A 22,468-nucleotide genomic window follows, 5' to 3' on the forward strand; every position below is an offset into this window, starting at 1 on the left:
CAGGAGAATTAGCTGAGTTCAGGAGTTTGAGACCAAATGATATAACATATGGAGACCTTCACCCAGAAAATAAGAAAAAAATATGAAATTATAATAAGGAAGTAGTCCCTACTCTGCTCCCCCAATACAAGAAGAAGGGAGAGCAAGGAAGAAAACTAGAGAACGGGGAAAAAAAAAGGAAAGAAAAATGGCACTGTGAAAAAGGATGTCAACATGTATTAAAAATTTGCTTAGCAAAAGGGAGAGCCCTTGGGCTGGGGTTGTGGCTCAGCGGTAGAGCGCTTGCCTAGCATGTGCGAGGCCCTGGGTTTGATCCTCAGTACCACATAAAAACAAATAAATAAAGATATTGTGTCCAACTAAAAAATAAATATTAAAAAAAAGAAAATTAAAAAAAAAAAAAAAAGGAGAGCCCTCCTGTGGTTTGTTTGTTTGCAGTACTGGGAATTGAACCCAGGGGTGCTTAACCACTGAACCACATCTCCAGCCCTTATTTATTTATTTATTTTTCTTTTGAGACAGGGCCTTGCTAAGTTGCTTAGGGCCTCACTAAGTTGCTGAGGCTGGCTTTGAATTTCAGATCCTCCTGCCTCAGACTCCTGAGGTGCTGGGTTTATGGGCATGTAACACAACACCCGGCTAAGTCAAGGTCTTGCTGAGCTGCTGAGGCTGACCTCAAATTTGGGATCCTCAGCCTGCAAAGTAGCTGGAATTACAGGTGTGCCATCACCATTCCAGGTCCCTCCTGTGGTTTCACCGGTTGATCTGGTTTAGGGATTTTCTCTAGCAACACTCCCACACCTTCCTGTCCTACTACAGTCCTTTTCACATTGTGCACTGTACTTTGTTTGTCTCTCGCTACCACTGGACCATGAGTTCCTTAAGGACAAGGATTTGTTTGAGTCCTTGACCCCCAGGTCCTGGCACATAGTCAGTGATTAGTAAATATTTGCTAAATGAATAAAGAAGAAATTTAAAGGGGTGGGGAAGTGTGGTTTATCCAGAGCTGGACTGGCAAGGCAAACAGAAAAGAGGGAGGTGCTGATAGGAAAACTGCCTTGAGTTTACCCAGCTGTTAAGGAGGCTAGCAGTGCCAACTCATGACTGATGGTTCAGGAGGGCCTTTTCTCCTTTTGTCTGACCTCTACTCTGGCTTCCATTTTCACCTGCCTTTTCAATAAACCTACAATATTGGGTATCACTTCTCTTATGTATTCATCCTCTTAGAGCTTTTCTTTGGCTTTTAAACATAATTTAGTATTTCTCACACTTAATGATCCTTCATCAACATTTACTTATTTATCTCCATTTGATTTCATGGCCAGACTTCTGTAAAGTTATATGCTTTTTCATTCTTAACACAATGGCTTCCATTACCCATAATTCCAGGCCATTAATGATTTATAAGTCAGTGAATCCTGTTGCCCTTTTCAGGCATCATATTTGAACTTTCACTAGCATCCAGTCCTGCTGGCCAATACTTTTTTTTTCCAGTGCTGGGGATTAATCTCAGGACCTCACAGGTGCTAGGTAAGCTTTCTACCACTGACTAAACTTCATTATTTGAAATATTTCTTTAGATTAAGTAGGCTAGACCATTCTCGTTTTTCTCCTCTACTCACTGGCTATGCCTTCTCTGTCTTTGGGCCCTATGTCTGTTTCAGTTTTATAATTATATATAAATATATGTATATATAATTATAATATATATATATATATATATATATATATATATATATTTATATAGTTATTCATGGACCTTTATTTTTATGTGATGATGAGGATTGAACCCAGTGCCTCACACATGCAATGCAAGTGCTCTACCACTGAGCAACAAACCCAGCCCCTGCTTCAGTTCTTACTTCACCTTTTCCCCTAAGTGATGGAATCTACTCCCATAGCTTCAATTAACTAAAAATACATGAGTTCCCAGCTATATCTCTAGCCCAGATCTCTTCTCTGAACTCCAAGACATATTTATAGAACTGGCCCCATCTTCACTGCCCACTGCCATTCACCCTTCACCCTAACATGGTTTCTCTCACAAGTTCAATAATGCCTTCAATAATGCTAAATTGGATTAACACTTCACAATTCTTGTCTTCCCTAACCTTTCTCTGACACAGGACATTGTCAGCCATTCTCTTGGAAATTTTCTCTTCCCTTATTTTAGTACTCTGTCCTAGTTGAAGACTATTTCATTATCATTTTAATGGCTCTTCTATGTGCTTTTTAATTTTTTAAAATTTTTCCCCAATTTTTTTTATTATGGTAAAATACACATAATGAGGTATGGTGGTACACACCTGTAATCCCAATGATTCAGAAGGCTGAGGCTGAGGCAGGAGGATATCAAGTTTGAAGCCAGCTTCAGCAAGTTATAGAGGCCCTAAGCAACTCAGCAAGACCCTGTCCCTAAATAAATTATAAAAAAGGGCTGGGGATGTGGCTCAGTGGTTAAGTGCCCCTAGGTTCAATCCCTGATACCAAAAAAAAAAAAAGGGGGCTGGGGGTATATCTTAGTAGTAAAGCACTCCTGGGTTCAATCTCTGGTACCAAAAAAACAAAGCCACACATAATAGAAAAATTTACCTTTAACCATTTTATTTTATTTTTGGTACTGTAGATTTAACTCAGGAGCACTTAAACCACTAAGTTTCATCCTCAGTCTCTTTTTCTTTTTAATTTTGAGACAGGGTCTTGCTAAGTTGCTGAGGCTGACCTTGAATTTGCAATCCTCCTGCTTCAGCCTCCCAAGTTGCTGGGATTACAAGAATGTGTCATTGCAACTGGCCCCTTAAATCATTTAAAAGTACAGTTCAGTGATTTTGAATACCTTCATAATATTGTATAACCATTGCCACCATGCATCTCCATAAGTATCTCATCTTATAAAACTGAAATGCTACATGTTAAACAATAACTCCCCATTTCCCACTTCGCCCACCTCTTGAAAATGACCAATCTACTTTATGATCTTTGACTACTTTAAGTATTTCATGTAAGTGGAATCATATTTATTTTCTTTTTGTGACTGGCTTATTTCACTTAGCATAATGTCCTCAAGTTTCATCTGCTCTATCTTCTTCTTGGGACTGGTTTCTAAAACCTGAGGAAATATAAAGTACTGACTTATTAAGTAAAGACCAATTTATGCCACATCAGAAAGATCTGGCTGGAAAAAAATCAAGCCAGAAGCACAAGAATGTTGTCCAAATATTTTGGTTCTTATAGAACAAGATCAGTTAGCCCTGACTTTATCCTCTCCTTTTGGGACTAGTGAAAAACTAATATCAGGTCATCCCCTTTCAAAATTCTCAAAAGGTTAATTCAGTATCAAAGTTCAATTTCTTAAAACCAATAGCTATTGAGTAAAGTTAGTAAACACACTTAGCTTGGGCCCGGGGATGAAGCTCAGTGGTAGAGAGTGTGCTTAGCATGAGGCCCTACTACCACAAAAATCCCCACTACCACAAAAATAAATAAATGAACACACTTAGCTCTATACTTGAGTGCTACTGATATTTATTGAAAGCACTACAAAACAAGCCAGGACTAAAAGCTGCTATTTTACAGGAACAGATATTGGTGTAGTTTCCTTCCTGAAGAGAGTATGCACTCAAGTCATGAGACCTAAGATAAAACAAAGACTGTATTGTCAAGAATCAAACATGGACTATATTATACCTATTAATAGAAAAAAAATGCTAAAGGCAAAATGAGATGTTTAAAAATATTGATGCTAAGCTCACGTAAGCAAACAAAAACCTAACGCTAATCCTAAAATTTTAGGACATAAGATCTAGATATAATGTGACTATTTAAAATTTAAAATTTTTGCATCAAAAAATTTTTTTTTGCATTAGTAAAAATTTGTTCTTCACTGTACTTGTACAATTATGTGCTTGTTGCTCTTACACTACACAAAGTCAATAGTTATCACCAACAATGGAATATAAGTAGATCTGAACAAGACTTCAAAGTGACTCTGCTCCACTCAAAAGCAGAAAATTCAATCCAGGATTAGTAACACCTTTTGATTTTAGAGCCAGCTTGCTCTCTCTTTTTTCATGTCATATTAAATTAAGTCCTCACTTAACATTTCCCACCTGTAAATTACAAGGCATATCTACTACCATCTTTTTCTGACACTTTAAAATTAATCTGTAAAAATTGCAAAAACAATGAAATTGTATTTCCAATTCTGAGCCGGCAATCAGATTCCTGCTTTGACACAAAACATACTCCTCTGCAGTGTATCCCACCAGCACAGCGACCCCCTTTCTTTCTCTCTATTCCTTTGCCCTGAAGGCACTTCTGGATTGCTTAATACGTGCTCTTTGGCTGCCTACACAGTCAGGACACCTATGACCATGTGAACTTATCACTCCTCTCCTCCTTCTTTTCTATGGCTAATACCACTTTCCTCCTTTCTTTGTGTGGCTGAATCTGCAGACTTGGTGTTGTCATCAGGGGGACAAAGTCGATTTCGGCTTCGAGCTCCTGGTTGGTAGAGCTGCATTGCTGGACGATCCTGAAGCAAAATAAAATATGTACATATTATAACATTCTATTAAGCTTTCACATAGGGTTTTCAGAGTCATAAATTATGTATTAATATATACCAAATTAACTGAGCACACAGTATATGACAATTGTCCATCTACTCTCTCCAAAGAAAAGCAAACACTTCTGTAAGTATTATTTTATATGCCTAAGGTAAATTTTTGAGAAATCAACCGCCTAATTTTCTTAACCATTTCAACATGAACTAATTACTTTGAATTTTTTAAATCTTCAAAACCACAGCCATCAGGTATTTCTTCTCCCCATCAGTAAACTGACTTTAAAATGCAACACCACATAAAAGTGTTTAGGAGGGGTTGAGGATATAGCTCAGTGGTAGAGCGTTTAGTTAGCATGTGTGAGGCCTCTGGGTTTGTTCTCTAGCACTAAACACACAAAAATGCTTAGAAGTGAAAACAAATATAAGAATGACGCGATAAAAGAATGAAAACTCTTAAATTAGAAATTTCCCTGAAATTCTGATCTCAGATCCATAGAACATGCTACAAACATGGCATTTTTTTTTCTAAATTGCCTAATCTGGCTTAAACTCACAATTCTCCTTCTTCAGCCTCTTTTTTTGGGGGATGGGGGGTTGAACTCAGGCACTCGACCACTAAGCCATATCCCTAGCCCTATTTTGTATTTTATTTAGAAACAGGGTCTCACTGAGTTGCTTAGCAGTCTTGCAATTGCTGAGGCTAGCTTTGAACTCTCAATCCTCCTGCCTCAGCCTCCCAAGCAGCTGGGATTACAGGAGTATGCCACTGCACCCAGCCCTTCCTCAGCCTTTTAAGTAGCTAGGATTACAGGTGTGTGCTTCTGTGCCCAGCTAAAGCATTATTGTTATTATTTTTTCATACAGACAGGCATTTACTAGAAAAGTGAGAAATGAGTATAATATACAGTATAGGCACTGTGTGAACCACCTCTTCAGAGAATGGCTTATTTATCTACAATAAATATCCACATGTCCTTCTCCTAGATTACTTTTAACATTTTATCATATTTGCTTTGTCTCTAATGTATGTGTGCACATATTCTTTTCACACACACAATTATTTTTGCAGAACCATTTGAGAAGTTAGGACCCTTTTTCCATAAATAATTCAACTAGTTATTTTCACCGACATTCTGTTATAATCACAGTAAAACTGCTATTGATTAATCACAGCATCACAAAGAAAAGGACACCCAGACACCATGGTTCCTGAAGTGATGCAATCGAAAGGAAGTACAGCATCACCTAAAAAGTATTCTTGCCAAAGATTATGGCTGAATATATCCAAGTGTCTAGATTACAGGTGGCCTGGTTTTGTAAATAAAGTCTGACTGGCACAGTCATGCTCATTTTTTTTCTAGGGCTGAAGCCAGCCTTAAATATTTACCATGAGGTCCTTTACAGAAAGTTTGCTGGCCTCTGCCCTAGAAATAACTACTAATTTTATTTTTTTTCTTTTTTAATTCTTTATTTTTGGTACTGTGGGTTGAACCTAGGTCCTTGTGCACATTAGGCATGCACTCTGCCACTGGGCTAGAACCTCAGTTGTTTATTACTAGTTTTTAAAAAATATTTTTTATTGTAAATGGATCTTTTATTTTACTTTTTTATTTATATGCGGTGCTGAGGATCGAACCCAGGGCCTCACATATGCCAGGCAAGTGCTCTACCACTAAGCCACAACTCCAGCACCTGATTACAAGGAAAAATGAAAGATACATGTTCAATGATACCAAAGACATGTAATTTGCCATTCTAGAATGTGAGAAGCTCTACAAGAAAAACTGGTTTCTGCAACAAGTAAATAAATGGTAGGAAAACAAAAAAGGGAGAATTGTTTAGGTTAAGAGAGAACTCCCAACTACTATGTATAACCGTAAAGTTCTAACAAAAAAGAACTTAAGGAGATATTTCAAGCAAATATAATTTCTGGACCTTTATATGAATATATGACATTAATAAAGCAATTAGGAATTGAGAAAATCTGAACTCTGAGTAGATAGGATGTTGAGGAATTATTGTTAGTTCTTTTGGTGTGAAAATGCTGGTGGGATTATATTATTAAGAAAAATACTCAGGCTGGGGCTATAGGTCAGAGGTAGAGTGCTGTTCAATTCCAAGTACAAAAAAAAAAAAAAAAAAAAAAAAAAGAAGGGGCTGGGTTGTGGTTCAGCAGTAGGGCGCTCACCTAGCACATGTGAGGCCCTGGGTTCGATCCTCAGCACCACATAAAAATAAATAAATAAAGATATTGTGTCCAACTACAATTAAAAAATAAATATTTATAAACAAAAGGAAAAAATAAAGACTATTTCTAATATTGAAATATTTAAACAAGAAATTAAATGTTTAGGATTTCCTTGAAAATAATTCAGTAGCAGTAGGGATGGGATAGCCACAAAATGATAACTTGAAGCTGGGTGATGGGTACATGGGGGTTAATGATATCTTGTTTTTTCTACTTTTGTGAATGTTTGAAATTTCTACAGTCAACAAAAAATCCATCAAAGACTGAAAAAAGTCATGAATGGTTATAGTTTTTCTCCCTTAAAAATTCCATAGTAGGGAGAGACAGTAGAATGAATCAGACATAACATTCCTATGTTCATATATGAGTACAGGAGCAGTGTAACTCCATATTATGTACAAACACAAAAATGGGAAGTTATACTTCATGTATGTATGCTATGTCAAAATACATTCTACTGTCATGTATAACTAAAAAGAATTTAAAAATTAAAAAAAAAATAAAGGAGATTGTTGTTAGTGTCCAAAATAGGGAAACAATGATATGCATAGGATATATGCTCTGATGTGAAATGTTGAATTTAATAGAGTTATTTCCTAATTTCTTTTCTCAAAAAAATTCTACAGTAGGGGCTGGGTGATGTAGCTTAGTGGCAAAGTGCTTTTAAGGCCCTGGATTGGATCCCTAGCACCAGATAAAAAGTATCTACAATAAACTATAAGCTGTCCCCTTTACATTTGCCATAAGAGGAAAACAAATCCTTGTGAAATAAATTTAACAAAAAGCAGTACCTTGTTTCTTATGCGGTCTCTCTTAACCACTTCCTCTTTCTTTTCAGATTTTTCTGAGCTGCCTATTGATTCTGTACTTTCATTCTTCTTTCCTTTATCACGAAGTGCTTCTTTCTCTTTTTTAATCTCTTCTTCTTTTCTTTTAAAAGCTTTCTCTTTCTCATAGCGCTCTTTCTGCCTTCGGCGCTCTTCTTCTTGCCGCCTTAGTCTCTCTCTCTCACGGAAAATGCGCTCCTGATCTCGTTCGTAATCTCGTTCCCTCTCCCTATAGTCTCTGCAACTCTCATCTTCAGATCTGCATGAAAACAGAGACTGAACCCTCAAACATAACCACAAATGCAGGAACACTAATTCTGATTTGGCTACTGCAGTGAGGTTGCACTTTTACAGCAAGGTTAAAAAATACTAGTGTTTTAGAAAACAACAAGACCCCAAAATCACTGATCCAGATTAAGTTACCAGAATATCTGACCTTCCTCCTTGTCTCCTTATCCTATATTAAACAGTTTTATCTTAATCCAAATACAATTCCAGGTTATAGCAATGAAATTAGCATCTAGCAATCAAATATAGCCAAGAGCCCTTGAATGACTGACCTCTTTGGCTTTTCATCTTTAAATTCGCCTTCAGAATGCTTGGACAGTATACAACTTTGCCCACTGGGTCTTTCATCATTCAGATTCTCTTTGTCCAGTTTCTTGGCTTTTTCTCTTTTGTCCAACTCTTTTTCATCTCCTTTTTCTGGTTTCTTGAGCAACTTTAAAGAAAACACGTTTTATTTTGAAGAGTGGGGCACTGTCTTCGGATTCAATTAAAACAATTTACTAAATATTTAAAGTTTAGACTGTAGAAGGCCCCCATATTTCTGCAGGTTCTCTTAATCTTTCAGGTGAACAATTAGTGCATGAGAATAGTAATGCTATTAATGTGAAAGTGTTATCCACCCAAATTAAGTGGTTTAATCACTTTGTGGCAATGGGATCAAGACTCCTTTGGCTTTAAATGGGTCAACCTGTAAGTGAACCAATGCACACTTCCAAGTATGCTTTGTAGCACACCAGCATGTCTATCAATATAATTTGATGGGAAAATATTTCACAAACTCAAAATGCTATGTAGATCATTACTATAGAACTATCTATGGGTATGAATTTGGAATGACAAATATCTTGGTCACCAAAGGAGAGATCCATTGCAGGAATAATTCTGCCTTGAGCCTGAGAATAACATATTTATGATGATAAAATTATCATTAGAGATAAATAGCAAGAATTACCTGGTATTTGATTTAAAAATCCAAATGCCTTATATTATAGATGGGGAAGTTCCATCTCTACTGAAGAGGAACTCCATTCAATGGCATATATATATATATACACACACACACACACACACATATATAAATATATATAAAAATATATATATACACACACATATATATATGACACACATATATATATGTTCAAAAATGCTATTCTTTCTCACATCACTGCTATAAATCTCTCTAGAATACCCACACTTAAGTGCAGTCAGAGAGATTCTTAGGCAAAATAGAAGTATTTTAAGTCTCAAAGTGAGGGCTTCATACAAGGTTCATCTCAGGGTAAAGGCATCATACTAGTCACCAAGCAAAAGGCAAAGCATCAGAAGACTTAAGCATGGGGCATTCCAGCACACAGCCAGCCACTGCAAATAGGAGTCCAAATTGGACAAGAAGAAAGCACCAGTGTAAAGTGAGGATACCATGTGCAGGTTTCATTGGAAGTGTTCTTATTTCTTTAATGAACATCTGTATTTGAAGCCAAGATGTTCATTATTCTAATAAGAACATTAATGAATGTCTCTAGCATGGCTGGCTCTACCTTCTGCCTTGCTGATCATCAGGAATAGCAAGTCAAATCACTTGTGGCACGGCAGACAAAGAGATTGCTGGAAAGAATTAAAATGGGAAACTCCCCCTTCCCCTAAGCACCTATTACCAATAATGAGTCCTATGAAGACTCAGGGAACCCTAGCCACATAAACTTCTGAGTTTTCAGGAGGTAAAAGGAGACCCTGCTGCCATCTCTATGCGATGTTCTCTGACTTTCTGAAGTACTAGGTACTAGTACTTCTCCAAGAAGTAAGAACTGCCCAAGCCATGCCCTCAGAAGAAAAGCAGCAAGGTTGGGATCTTTCTACAGGGTTTCTCCTTCCTACATGCAGTGCACTGATCAGAATCTGCTACTCACAGATTCTCAGATGCAAGAAGATAAGATGGGAGTCATGTGAGAGGGGAAAAATACTTAATGCAGGATATTTATCCCTAGTCCTCCCACAAGGCAGCCAGTTATAAGAGGCATATAAGATGATGAGAAAGAGGTATATAGGCCTGGTTGTCCTCTGGCTGTATGTCATTGAAGCAGAACATTAGGAAATCACCTCAGCTTCATTTTAGGGTAGGAATTTAAATAGCTCAGCTTTTAAAAAGACCCACATCAGTCTGAAGGGGTTTAATAGGTAACACTACCACCACCACCACACCAAAAGGACTGAGGAGCTAAGACCTGTGTGTGTGACATGATACTAGGTGCTCTGTATCATGTAATTGGTCCTTACATTTTTCTGATTCACAGCTTGTAACAGAAACCTGTGTACCTGAAGACAGTGGAAAACAAACAGATGAGGCAACTTCATGTATCAATTATGAAGGAAAAGCTGAATAAAACCCAAAATTCATGCCAGCCAGCCCTGAGCCCTCATTTACTGTGAACTGAGACTAATAGTCCAAATATCAAACATTTTCAATGATTTAAAAAAAGATATTCATTAAATAATATCATATACAATACTTAATCCTTATAAATTATAATTTAAAAAATAATTTTAATAGGAAAAATTTTTACTTGTGTACCACCACTCCCTGCAAAAAAGGACAACCCCCCCCCAAAAAAACAACCACCACCAAAAAAACTCATTTACACAAACACAAGATGCATGCAAAAAAAAAAAAAAACATGCAATTTTAAGCAACATGTAGTTGGTTTCAATTATTTTCATACCTTAATCTTTGGTTCATCCTTTAATTTGTCTCTTTCTGGAACTCTATCTATCTTCTTTAGCTTTTCTATATCTTTCCTTTTTCTTTTCTCCTCCTCTTTCCATTTCCTTCTCTCCTCTTCTCGTTGTCTTTTTCTTTCTATTTCTCGCCTTCTTCTTTCTTCCCTCTTTTCTTCTCTCATTCTCTAGAAAGAGACATTGAAACAAGTCTTCAAACAAAACATCACCTAAAACCTAATGAATCCCAAAGGCATGGTAGGCACTCACTAAACTGAATCATCTTTCCGTCCTACTTTCTACCACCTACTCAAACCCCCACCCTACTCAGAAAATGAGAGAGAAAGTAGAGGACCTGCTAAAATCCCACTGCTGCCTTGCCATATTTTCAGAATCTTTCAATATGTGTCAAGAATGTCTCTGGGATAAGCTAAGGGCTCTGCAGATTTGCAGAGTGAACCCCTGGTCCCACAACCAGAGTGAAGGAGAAGGCCAAAGTGAGACCAAGGAACCAATTCTTTAAAGAATAGTTGTGGAAAAAGTGGCTATTTCTCCTATATGAGCCCAATGCTCTTAAAATGTTTATAGAATATGAACTAACGAATTTAAAGAGAAAACTATAAAAACAAAAGATTTACCTGCTTGTTTTTCAGGAAGCTCAAAAGTGGGGTTGTCTTTTTAGCTACATAAATATAAACAGATTGTTAATAATACTTGTCAACCCTTAGAAGGATTCCACTTTCTGACATTTCATGCCACCCACCCAAGATGGGAAAACTATACCCCTTAGACAGAAAGTTCACAATTGTATTATCAAAAAGAAGTTTAATAGTATTTGATTTCAACAACACAGGTTTAAAATACTTTTTTAAAAACTGAAGAAACTCCCATTAAAATACTAAATCAATCTTTTAAGAGTAAATTTGCAGTTAGTGAGAATTATGTACAAAGGTCATTCTCTTGTTTTACTGATAGGAGTACAAATTTGTTCGAGTGGAAACAAATTGAAGAGACTAAAAATATCCAATCCTTTTGACCCCGTATTTCCACTAAGGGAATTTATTGTAAGGATGTTACCCAAAATGGACTTAGCTTATGCAGCCATTAATAAAAAAACAAGTTTTAGACGAAAAATAAGTCAATTTTTTAACATTCTGAAAAATTCTATGAGCCTTATAGTCATCCATCTCTCTCTCTCTCTCTCTCTCTCTCTCTCTCTCTCTCTCTCTCTCTCTTTTTTTTTTTTGGTACTGGGGATTGAAATTGAACCCAGGGGTACTCAATCACTGAGCCACATCCCCAGCCCTTTTCACTTTTTATTTAGAGACAGGGTGTCACTAAGTTGCTTAGGGCTTTGCTCCATTGCTGAGGCTAGCTTTGAATTTGCAATTCTCCTGCCTCAGCTTCCTGAACTGCTGGGATTACAGGCATGTGCCACCATGCCCTCCTACAATTAACTTTTGGAACACATTACTTCCTGAAAACAAATTCCTAGGAGTAGAAATCATAGTCAAAGACTATGCTCCTGTTTAGAACTGCTACTATAATATCAACCTTACTTAGAACCAACATTCAAGCTACAATTTCTCCAAGAGTTTTTCAATTTTGCAGTAATTTCATTTTTTCATATTTTCAGGTCAAAAAAATTTTAAGAATACCAGTTAATCTTCAAAGACATACCACTGTCTAAACATGCCTTATCAGTCTTTAAACTTTTTTTTTTTAACATGACATTATGCAGGTAACCAAGTATTTGTCCCATCTTATCAATCTACGCTCATAATTCTGTGAGACAGGTATTATCATCTGCATTTTCCAATAGAAGAAATAAACTCAGAGAAGGGAGTGACTTCCCCAAGGTCACACAGAGCAAGTGAGGGAAGTGGGAGATAGACTTGGGTATCTGATGAAAAAGCTGTTGCCCCAATTCCTTTGTCCACTTACCTATTAATTCTCTGTTTTTGGCTTCTATTTCCTCTAGCAGTGTCTCTGGAGTAGATGTCATTTTCTCATTATCTGTGGCATAAGTCTCCAAAAATTTTCTATATTCTGGATCTAAATGATCATTTAAGAAACCAGAAAACTGAGACTTTAAACAAAAAAGGAAATACTATCTAAGATACTTATTTATTTAACAAAGAAGAAAAGTTTCTACTTCATAAAAGACTGAAAAATACGGAAGATAAGACTATTTGGGGCTTAACTGGTCCCTTACTCCCTTTACTAATACCTACACTAAGGGAATCTGGGTCAAGAAAAATGAGACACCACACATTTAAACAGACTCACCAGGGGTGTTATAGTTTGCTGTTAAAAATCAACATTCCTACTAATCCGAGTCACACTTGTGGGAGAACTAAATAAAAGTTATATATGTGGAACCTTCAGAGAATATTAGGTATAATATATAAGCAATTCCTATATGAATACACCTCACTTTAAGTAAATTCAACATAGAAAATCAGGTGTTCCAAAAAGATAAACTGGTGAGATGGAGGGAAAGTCCTAGATGTGGTACAGGAGGCAACAATAATTCCTGTAGTTCTTTCCTAGAAACCTCTCAGAAAGAGATATACATCTGGCTCATTTCTACACATTGCTGAGTATGTCACTTGATCTGTCTTCTGTATCTAAATCTGTGGTATCATCAATAAGCAGCTATGTTATTGAGTTTTTACTATTTAATAACATATCTTTTATGTTAACAAATGATAGAAATTCAACCAGATGATCCTAAAATATCAATCTCTCATACAAAGTATTTGCAGTAAAAAACCCTTACCCAAAATAACAAAGAGTTATTACACAATACTTGTCCAGCATAACAATACAGAGATCTTAAAATCTGGAGCTGGTCTACCTAACACAGAACTTATTGTAGTTTTTTACTTCCTGTATTTTTTATTCAACCTAATTACTACATGTGCAGTTAACTACATATTCAAAGCCTAGAAAATAGTACTGACTACTTCAACAACTTTATATGAAGTTACTTGGGTATGGAAATTTTTCCATCATGGTTCAAACCTTCTTCTTTATAAAGATGATGGAAACTAAAAATCAAATAATTGTAACAATGATAAGGCACCTCAAGGAACAGCTGTACTTGGAAACATCTGATTTTCCCCCATTGTCTTCTACTTAATAAACCCATGATGATTTACCACTCAGTAGTCAATATCATATTGCTCAGTGGTAGAAGAATGAAATGCCACTAGCCAGAAAGCAGAAACTCTGCAAGAAACCCATCTACATTCTAAGAATTAAGCAAAGCTTTCACTGAAATAACATTTCTCATTAACTTTATTCTGTGTTTTCTAATTTAAAATACTGGGGTCTAATGAATTCTTAAAATTGACTTAATTTTTAAAAAGTCTATGGCAATAGCATTATGTAACTAAAGCTATACTGTACCATCATCAATAGTCCCAACTTTGGTATCTCTTTTCTTAGTCTTCTTTTTTGCAGCTTTTTGAAAAGGTGCAAATTCTACTATAGCAGGATATTCCTGACCTGTTTAGAGAAAAAAAAAAAAAATATATATATATATATATATACTTTCTTTTTTTTTTAAGAGAGAGAGAGAGAGGGGGGAGAGAGAGAGAGAGAGAATTTTTTTTAATATTTATTTTTAGTTCTCGGCGGACACAACATCTTTGTTGGTATGTGGTGCTGAGGATCGAACCCGGGCCGCACGCATGCCAGGCGAGCGCGCTACTGCTTGAGCTACATCCCCAGCCCTATATATACTTTCTATAACAAAGAAAATGTAAAAAGTGGATACAAGAGATCTATCCACCATTTTCTAGGTCTTCTCAGATGGCAGTCATTTGAAGACAGTCTCTCAAATTGCATAAATCACACTGGCACAATTGTAATCAACAGGCTACCAATGGAGCCCAAAATTCACACTAAAAACATAATTAGTGACAATGGCAATTAGTACCAATAGCTTGGGAGTATGGCTTGAGCTCAGAAGTTTGAGATCAGCCTGGGCAACACAGCAAAACCCTGTCTCAAGTACATTAATGAAGATATGGCAGGTAAGTAAAATATTCATTTAAATTCAACTTGTAAAATGTGGCACTTTGATTTTTTGTTTAAAAAAATTAGAAATCTTGGGCTAGGGTTGTGGCTCAGTGGTAGAGTTCCTGCCTAGCATGTATGAGGCACTGGGTTCGATTCTCAGCACCGAATATAAACAAATGAATAAAATAAAGGTCCCTCAACATCTAAAAAAATGTTTTAAAAATTAGAAATCTTGGGGCTGGGGCTTAGAAGTAGAGCGCTCGCCTAGTACGTGCAAGGAGTTGGGTTTGATCCTCAGCACCACAGTAAGTAACCAAGCAAGCAAGTAAGTAAATAAAGGTATTGTGCCCAATTACAACTAGAAAAATATTTTAAAAAAATAGAAATCTTGCCAGGCATCGTGGCATATGCCTGTAATCCCAGCAGGTTGGGAGGCTGAGGCAGGATGATCACGAGTTCAAAGCCAGCCTCAGTAAAAGCAAGGCGCTGAGCAACTTAGTGAGACCCTCTCTCTAAATAAAATACAAAATAGGGCTGAGAATGTGGCTCAGTAGTCAAGTGCTCCTGAGTTCAAACCCCAGTACTAAAAAAAAAAAAATTAGAAATCTCTAAAACAGACAAATTTAAAGAGAGGTAGAAGCTAGATTAATGGTTGACCAGAGCTCGGGATGGTGGTGGTGAGAATAGGAGTTAACAACTAATGGGTATGGGGTTTCTCTTTGGGGTAGGAACATGTTCTAAAATTAGATGGTGGTGATGGTTGCACAACTTTGTAAATATATGAAAAGCCACTTAAGTATATACTTTAAAAGGGTAAATTTTATGACAAGTGAATTATATCTCAAAAAAGCTATTACTTTTAAAAATGTAACTACCTGAGGTGATAGGTGTGTTAACTAAATTCATTGTGATAATTTCACAATACATATGTATATTAAATTATCATATTGTACAATTTAAACATACATAAGTTTGTCAACTATACCTCAACAAAGCTGAAAGAAAAACCTGTTAATGGCAAAAAACAAACAAACAAAAACCCCAAGACATGAAAAGCATAAGTAATAAATGTAAAGAGGGGCGGATCTCATGTGAAGTATTCTCACTACAATAAAACTCTTATTAAAAAATTAACTGGGGGCTGGGATTGTGGCTCAACAGTAGAGTGCTCGCCTAGCACATGCAAGGCCCTGGGTTCGATTCTCAGCACCATATAAAAAATAAATAAAATAAAAGTATGTTGTCCAACTAAAAAATAAATATTTAAAAAAATTAATTGGGGGCTGGGGATGTGGCTCAAGCGGTAGCGCGCACGCCTGGCATGCGTGCGGCCCGGGTTCGATCCTCAGCACCACATACCAACAAAGATGTTGTGTCCGCCGAGAACTAAAAAATAAATATTAAAAATTCTCTCTCTCTCTCTCCTCTCACTCTCTCTTAAAAAAAATTAATTGGGCTTTATCAAAATTAAAAACTGCAATAGGGCTGGGGTTGTAGCTCAGTGGTAGAACACTTGCCTAGCATATGTGAGGTCCTGGGTTCAATCTTCAGCACCACGTAAAAATTACTAAATGAAATAAAGGTATTAAAAAATAATTTAAGGGCTAGATTGTGGCTCAGAGGTACAGCACTTGCTTACAATGCGTGAGGTACTGGGTTCGATTCTCAGCACCACATAAAAAATAAAACAAAGATATTGTATCCACCTATAACTAAAAAATAAATTAAAAAAAATTTAAAACTGCACCAAAGGACACATTCAACAAAGTGAAAAGATAACTGAAAGAAAATAGTTCCACATCATATTATCTGACAAAGTGTAATATCCAGAATATATAAAGAATTCCTACAACTCAACAACAACAAAAAAATTAAAAAATGGTAAAAGTACTTGAATAGAAATTTCTCAGGGCTGAGGATATGCTCAGTGGTAGGATGCTTGCCTAGCATACACAAGGCCCTGTGTTCAATCCCCAATAATGCAAAAAACAAAAACAAAAAAGAAGTATCTCCAATGATGGTATGCAAATGGCCAACAAACTTATGGAAAGATGCTCAACATCACTAATAAGTAAGGAAATGCAAATCATAACCACAACAAGCTATTACCTGTTAAGATGGCAATTATCAAAAACCAAAAATGCTGGGCACAGTGGCTCAGGAGGCTGAGACACAAGTTTGAAACCAGCCTCAGCAACTTAGGCCCTAAGCAACTTAGCTAGACCGTGTCTCAAAATAAATATTGGGCTGGGGGTATGGCTTAGTGGTTGAATGCCCCTGGTTCAATCCCTGGTAAAAAAGAAAAAGAAAAAAGGAAAGAAAGAAAAAGAAAATAACGTGCTGATAAGGATGTGGAAAAATCGGAACATTTGTTATTTTATTTGTGGGAATGTAAAATGGTGTATCTGTTAGGAAAAACACTATTTTTTATTCCTCAAAAACAGAGGCTAGGGATATAACTCAGTGCTAGAATGCCTGCTTAGCATGTTTGAAGCCCTGGGTTCAATCCCAAGGAAAAAAAAGAAAAAAGAAATCAATTACCATATGACCCAGAAATTCCACATTTGCACACCCATGTTCATAGCAGTATCATTCCTACTAGCCAAGAGTAGAAGCAACCCAAGTGTCCCTTAATAGATAAATGGATAAACAAAATATTGTGTATATGTACAATAGAACATTCACATTAAAAATGAAATTCTGATACATAATACAACATGGATGAACCTTGAGAATGTTATGCTAAGTGAAGCCAGTCACAAAAAGGTACTGTATGATTCCAATTATTTGAGGTATCTAGGATAGTTCAAATTCATAGAGACAGACAGTAGAAGGGTATGGGGAGCAGATGGCTAGTTGTTAAATAGGTAAAGTATCAGTTTTGCAAGATAAAAAATTTTTTTTGGTACTGGGAATTGAGCCCAGAGGCACTTTACCACTGAACTACATCCCCAGTCCTTTTTATTTTTGAGATAGGGTCTCACTAAGTTGCTGAGACTGGCTTTGAATTTGTGATCCTCCTGCTTCAGCCTCCCAAGTTGCTGTGATTACAGATGTGTGCTACTGTGCCTGGTGCAAGATAAAAAATTTCTGGATTGGTTACACAATATGAGTATACTTAACACGACTGATGTACACTTAACAATGATTAAGATGGAAAATTTTATATTAATTTTGCCACAATTTAAATAATGCAGAAAATAACAATAAAAAAGAATGAAGTGATGATACATGCTATAACATGGATGAACCTTGAAAACATTATGTTAAGTTAAAGAAGTCTGTCATAAAAGACCACATATGTATGTTTATATGAAATGTCCAGAATAAAGAAATTCATAGAGGTACAAAGTAAATTAGTGATTGTCAGGGACTAGGGGAAGGGGAGAATATGAAATGACTACTAATAGACATAAGTGTCTTTCTGGAATGATGAAAACATTCTGTAAATAGTTGCACAGCTTTGTGAATATACCAAAAACCACTGACTCATATACTTTAAGTAGGTGAATTTCATGGTATGTGAATTTATATCTCAATTGAAAAAAGAAAAAAACAAAACAATATTAGAAAAAATTCACCAGATTCCAGCCATAGAACAATGTCACACAAGGTACAAACTACTACTTTGATCATTGGCATAAATGAGAATAAGAATTGACCTAAAGGCATCACAAAGCAGTCATAGAGGAAATGTGGTTTTAGAAATGTGGTTTTAGCAAATGGAGCTGAGGTTATAGTTCAGTGGTTGTGAGCTTGCCTAGCACATGTGAGGCACTGGGTTCCATCCTTAGCACCACATAAAAATAAATAAATAAAATAAAGGTATTGGGTCCATCTATAACTAAAAAATATATGTATAAAAAGAGGGCTGGGGCTGGGTATGTGGCTCAAGCAGTAGCGCGCTCGCCTGGCATGCGGGCGGCCCGGGTTCGATCCTCAGCACCACATACCAACAAAGATGTTGTGTCCGCCGAGAACTAAAAAATAAATATTAAAAAATTCTCTCTCTCTCTCTCTCTCCTCTCTCACTCTCTCTTTAAAAAAAAAAAAAAAGAGGGCTGAGTGTGGCTCAGCGGTAGAGCGCTCATCTAGCACATGTGAGGTCCTGGGTTCGATCCTCAGCACCACATAAAAATAAAGGTATTGTGTCCAACTACAACTAAAAATATAAATGTTTTTTAAAAAAGAAATCCTAGCAAATGCAGAATCAGATTAGCTAAATAATTGTGATATATCTGAGAAGGAATGGAATAAATAAACCAGACTAAAGCAGAGGGAAATTGTGGAAGACAAGCTGAAAAAGCAGGAGCAAGGCCAGACTATGGAGGGCTTTGGCTAACAATTTGAGTTCATACTTTCATTCTTTTCCACAACTGTTAACTTAAAAAGATTAATTTTATGACAATACATTGAATTAAATATAAATAGAAAATCCTGTAAATTTACAGACAGTAGTTGTCTAAGCATTAGCTGATAAGGACATAAAATATAAAAGTATAATTAGGTCTAGGAGAATAAGACAATAAAAACATTAAACTGACAAGACTCATCACTTGTATTAAATGTAAGTTTTAAAAAGAAATGTAAAAATCAAACACAACTTGGATTTCCAAGCTAAGTAAATAGGAAATCATTACTATCTATTGTTATAAAAAGATGGAAAACCACCTTTTATTCCAAAAATAGGGTGGAAAACTAGATGGTTTGAGGGAATTAATAAATGTGGGAGTAGGGCAGGGATGTAGCTCATGGGTAGAGCACAAGCTTAGCATGCATAAGGCCCAAAGTTTGATGCCCAGCACACACACAAAAAAAAGTTGGACAAACACAGTTGGCAATCCTTCTTCAGCTTTTATTGGCATAATCCCTGATAAATTTTACCAAATTGAAGTAATACTAAGAAAACAAAACAAACCAAACCACACCATTTACCTATGATTACAAAGCCCCCCAAAAGATAAGAAATGGCAACTTGGATATTTTCTGGCTAAATGTTGCAAGCAGCAGGTTTTAAATAAAAAGCAAGTTAAGGCAGAAATATGCCTTCCCTGTAGACTAGACCCTTCTGGATATAATGTAGGAGGATCAAACTTGATGTTTTAATTATATACAACTGTTGGCTTAAAGGATATGAATTAAATAATTAAATAAATGGTCCTTGAAGCAGGGTGAGAGGTAAATATTTAAAACTTGTCATACAAGTTTAAAGAGTCATTTACCAGAATTGCTGCTGTGACTAAACAGTCAAAACAGAAGGTCTAATCCAGGACAAAAAAAAAAAAAAATCTGTCTCACAAAGAGAAAACTGTGGCAGTTTCATTCAGTTGATCAAATTAAAGAAATAACAGGTTAATAAAAATACCCAGGACTACCAATTTATAAGAATACAATAAGCTTATCAAATGTGTAAAGCTTTTTAAATGTTACACATTTTATCACCTAGGATTTTAGAAAAGCTACCTACAAAGTCATGGAGAAAACACTGCCATGTGTATATTGTTTTAAACATAAAAATGACAAACTCCCCTTCTAGTTCAGTTACAAAGACTCACCTTTATTGTCAAGGAATACATAACCATCAAAGCGATCCCTGAACAAAATAATGTCCTCTTGGTTTTTAAAGTTGATGTATGCTCTGGCATACATATGAGGATACAGACTGCAGAGAAGAAAGCAATTATGTAAATGTACTTGCATGTGTCTGGCTGAATTACAAGTACACATTTAAAGAGACAGGATCAAAAATCAAATGAAAAACACTAACAAGGTAAAAAGAATGGAAGAAACCTTTTTCATTTACCCCTCCCTCTTTTTTCTTTTACCTAGTGTCATTAGAAAAAAACTCAAAATAATCATGCTCAGGCATAGGTTGAAGATGTTCCTGAAGCTGTTCCTTGGTCAAAGTGGGAGGTAATCTTCGAATTACCACCTTAGGAAATGAATAAGGAAAATTAGTACAAGTCAACTTTCTATCATACCTGAAAGAATCACAGTCCCTGAAGATCGGCTTTAAAATATAAGATCACTTATTAAAACCCAAGAGAAAATATTCTTCTGTAGTCCAATGTTCAGAATTAGTCAAACGTAATACTAACGCGGTTTTTAAAAATTCCTGGAGATGAAAACCGCCTGGGGCAAGGAAAACCTCTATCGCAGAGTTTACCAGTTTTGGGAAACACTGTCTACTATTCATTTCCAATAGATCTAGTAGCAAATTAGCATGCCATCCCTGGTCTTTTGCCATGAAATTTGAATTTAGTAGTATCTCTCATCCACGTCTAACACACCCTAAAACAAAATCCTTGACCATTCAGCTTAAAGACGTAAAAACTCCATAACGCATACAAAAAATTCGTCCACTGCTCTCAAAACAGTATGTTCTCGATCTGCCTTTCCAGACAATTAATCCTCCTAGCCCTCTCCCCCAATTCGCCTCGATTAATATTCCTACCGCAAACTACTCCCACCCCGAAGTTCCCTTCACTAATAATTCTCCCCAATTAAACTTTATTCCTCATTCCTTTACTTCCGCTCTCCCCTCCCATTATCATCTAGAAGCTCGGACTAAACCCTTGTCTGGGGAATTCCCTCTTTCCCTAACCCCACCCCAGAGCTTGGTCAGGAGGGACGCCCCCCCATTTAGGGCTAATATACAAGACAAAGTGAAGCGATTTTCATTCAGACGGAGAGAGAGAAGAACCCCTAGAGGAAGAAACAACCCCATTCCAGCAACCTCCACGAGCCATGGACCCGTCCCGCCCTCTCGGGCCAGCTGCCGCTGGGCACCTTGCTTAGAGCTTCTTTCTTCTCCTTGTTGCGGTCCTGCTTATCGTCCCCTTTGGCACCTTCCAACGAAGCCCCACCGCTGCTGCCTGTGGCCCCCGGGGGCGTTAACAGGGTTACTCGCTTCTCCTTAGGCCTGTGCTCCTTTTCTTCCTTCATGGCCACGGTTAAGCTCCTCGGAGCGGCCGCTCAGCCAACGCCGTTACGCTGGGCACCTACGACTCGCGGGTAGCTCCCGTTGGAGCTCCGCCCCCAACAAATGCCCCTAGTGATAAGCGAAGCTGCGTGTTCCATTGGGCCCCCCAAAATCTCGCGATACTTCAGGGTGATCAGCTTCCCTCAGTGGAAAGGTTCTAATACCTGGTCTTTACTTCCCGCCTGCTGAGTCCCCGCGCCGCCCAATCCCCTCGCGACCCAGATTCCCTCGAGGCCCGCCCTTTCGCACATCGTGAGCAACTCGGCCATCTTGACTAGAAACAGCTCTTTCGGGGACTACATATCCCGGCATACAAAACGGTTACCCGCTTTCGGTTAGGAGTATGGGAACCTTAGATATCTCATGTTCCTATTTGTAATAAATCAAATCTTTTCACCTTGAAAATTTAGGGATTTTTTTAAAGATCGAAATATAGGAGCTGGGATTGTGGCTCAGCGGTAGAGCACTCGCCTAGCACGGGTGAGGCCCTGGGTTCAATCCTAAATAAATAAATAAAGGTAGTGTCCAACTACAACTAAAAAATAAATATTAGAAAAGCCCTTATACATCCAAAGATGTTAAAAATTGTGCTCTATATGTGTAGTAAGAATTTTAATGCATTCTGCTGTCATAAATTTAAAAATTATTTTTATTTTTTTTTAATATTTATTTTTTAGTTTTCGGCGGACACAACATCTTTGTTTGTATGTGGTACTGAGGTTTGAACCCAGACCGCACGCATGCCAGGCGAGCACGCTACCGCTTGAGCCACATCCCCAGCCCCTAAAAATTATTTTTAAAAAGGCCCCATTTCT

The 22,468-nt window shown here is 37.0% G+C and overlaps 1 protein-coding gene across 2 annotated transcripts; it reads right to left on the reverse strand.

Annotated features, from left to right (window-relative positions):
* Nucleotides 1-2,458: 2,458 nt before the first annotated feature.
* On the reverse strand, nucleotides 2,459-21,741 carry UPF3B (UPF3B regulator of nonsense mediated mRNA decay). Of its 2 annotated transcripts, XM_081277433.1 has the most exons (11): nucleotides 21,461-21,741; nucleotides 20,497-20,603; nucleotides 20,227-20,333; nucleotides 14,057-14,155; nucleotides 12,587-12,697; nucleotides 11,281-11,324; nucleotides 10,648-10,830; nucleotides 10,205-10,243; nucleotides 8,203-8,363; nucleotides 7,607-7,901; nucleotides 2,459-4,534 (listed from the first exon to the last, which is right to left on the reverse strand). In XM_081277433.1, the coding sequence occupies exons 1-11, from the start codon at nucleotides 21,614-21,616 to the stop codon at nucleotides 4,385-4,387; spliced, it is 1,452 nt and encodes a 483-aa protein (XP_081133559.1). In that variant the 5' UTR covers nucleotides 21,617-21,741; the 3' UTR covers nucleotides 2,459-4,384. The 2 variants fall into 2 exon arrangements, with proteins under 2 accessions (XP_081133559.1, XP_081133560.1); XM_081277434.1 differs by lacking the exon at nucleotides 10,205-10,243 and having other exon boundaries at nucleotides 2,464-4,534; nucleotides 21,461-21,730.
* Nucleotides 21,742-22,468: the final 727 nt, after the last annotated feature.

Source organism: Spermophilus citellus (assembly GCF_964194105.1).
Source record: "Spermophilus citellus genome assembly, chromosome: X".
NCBI classification, from domain to species: Eukaryota; Metazoa; Chordata; class Mammalia; order Rodentia; family Sciuridae; genus Spermophilus; species Spermophilus citellus.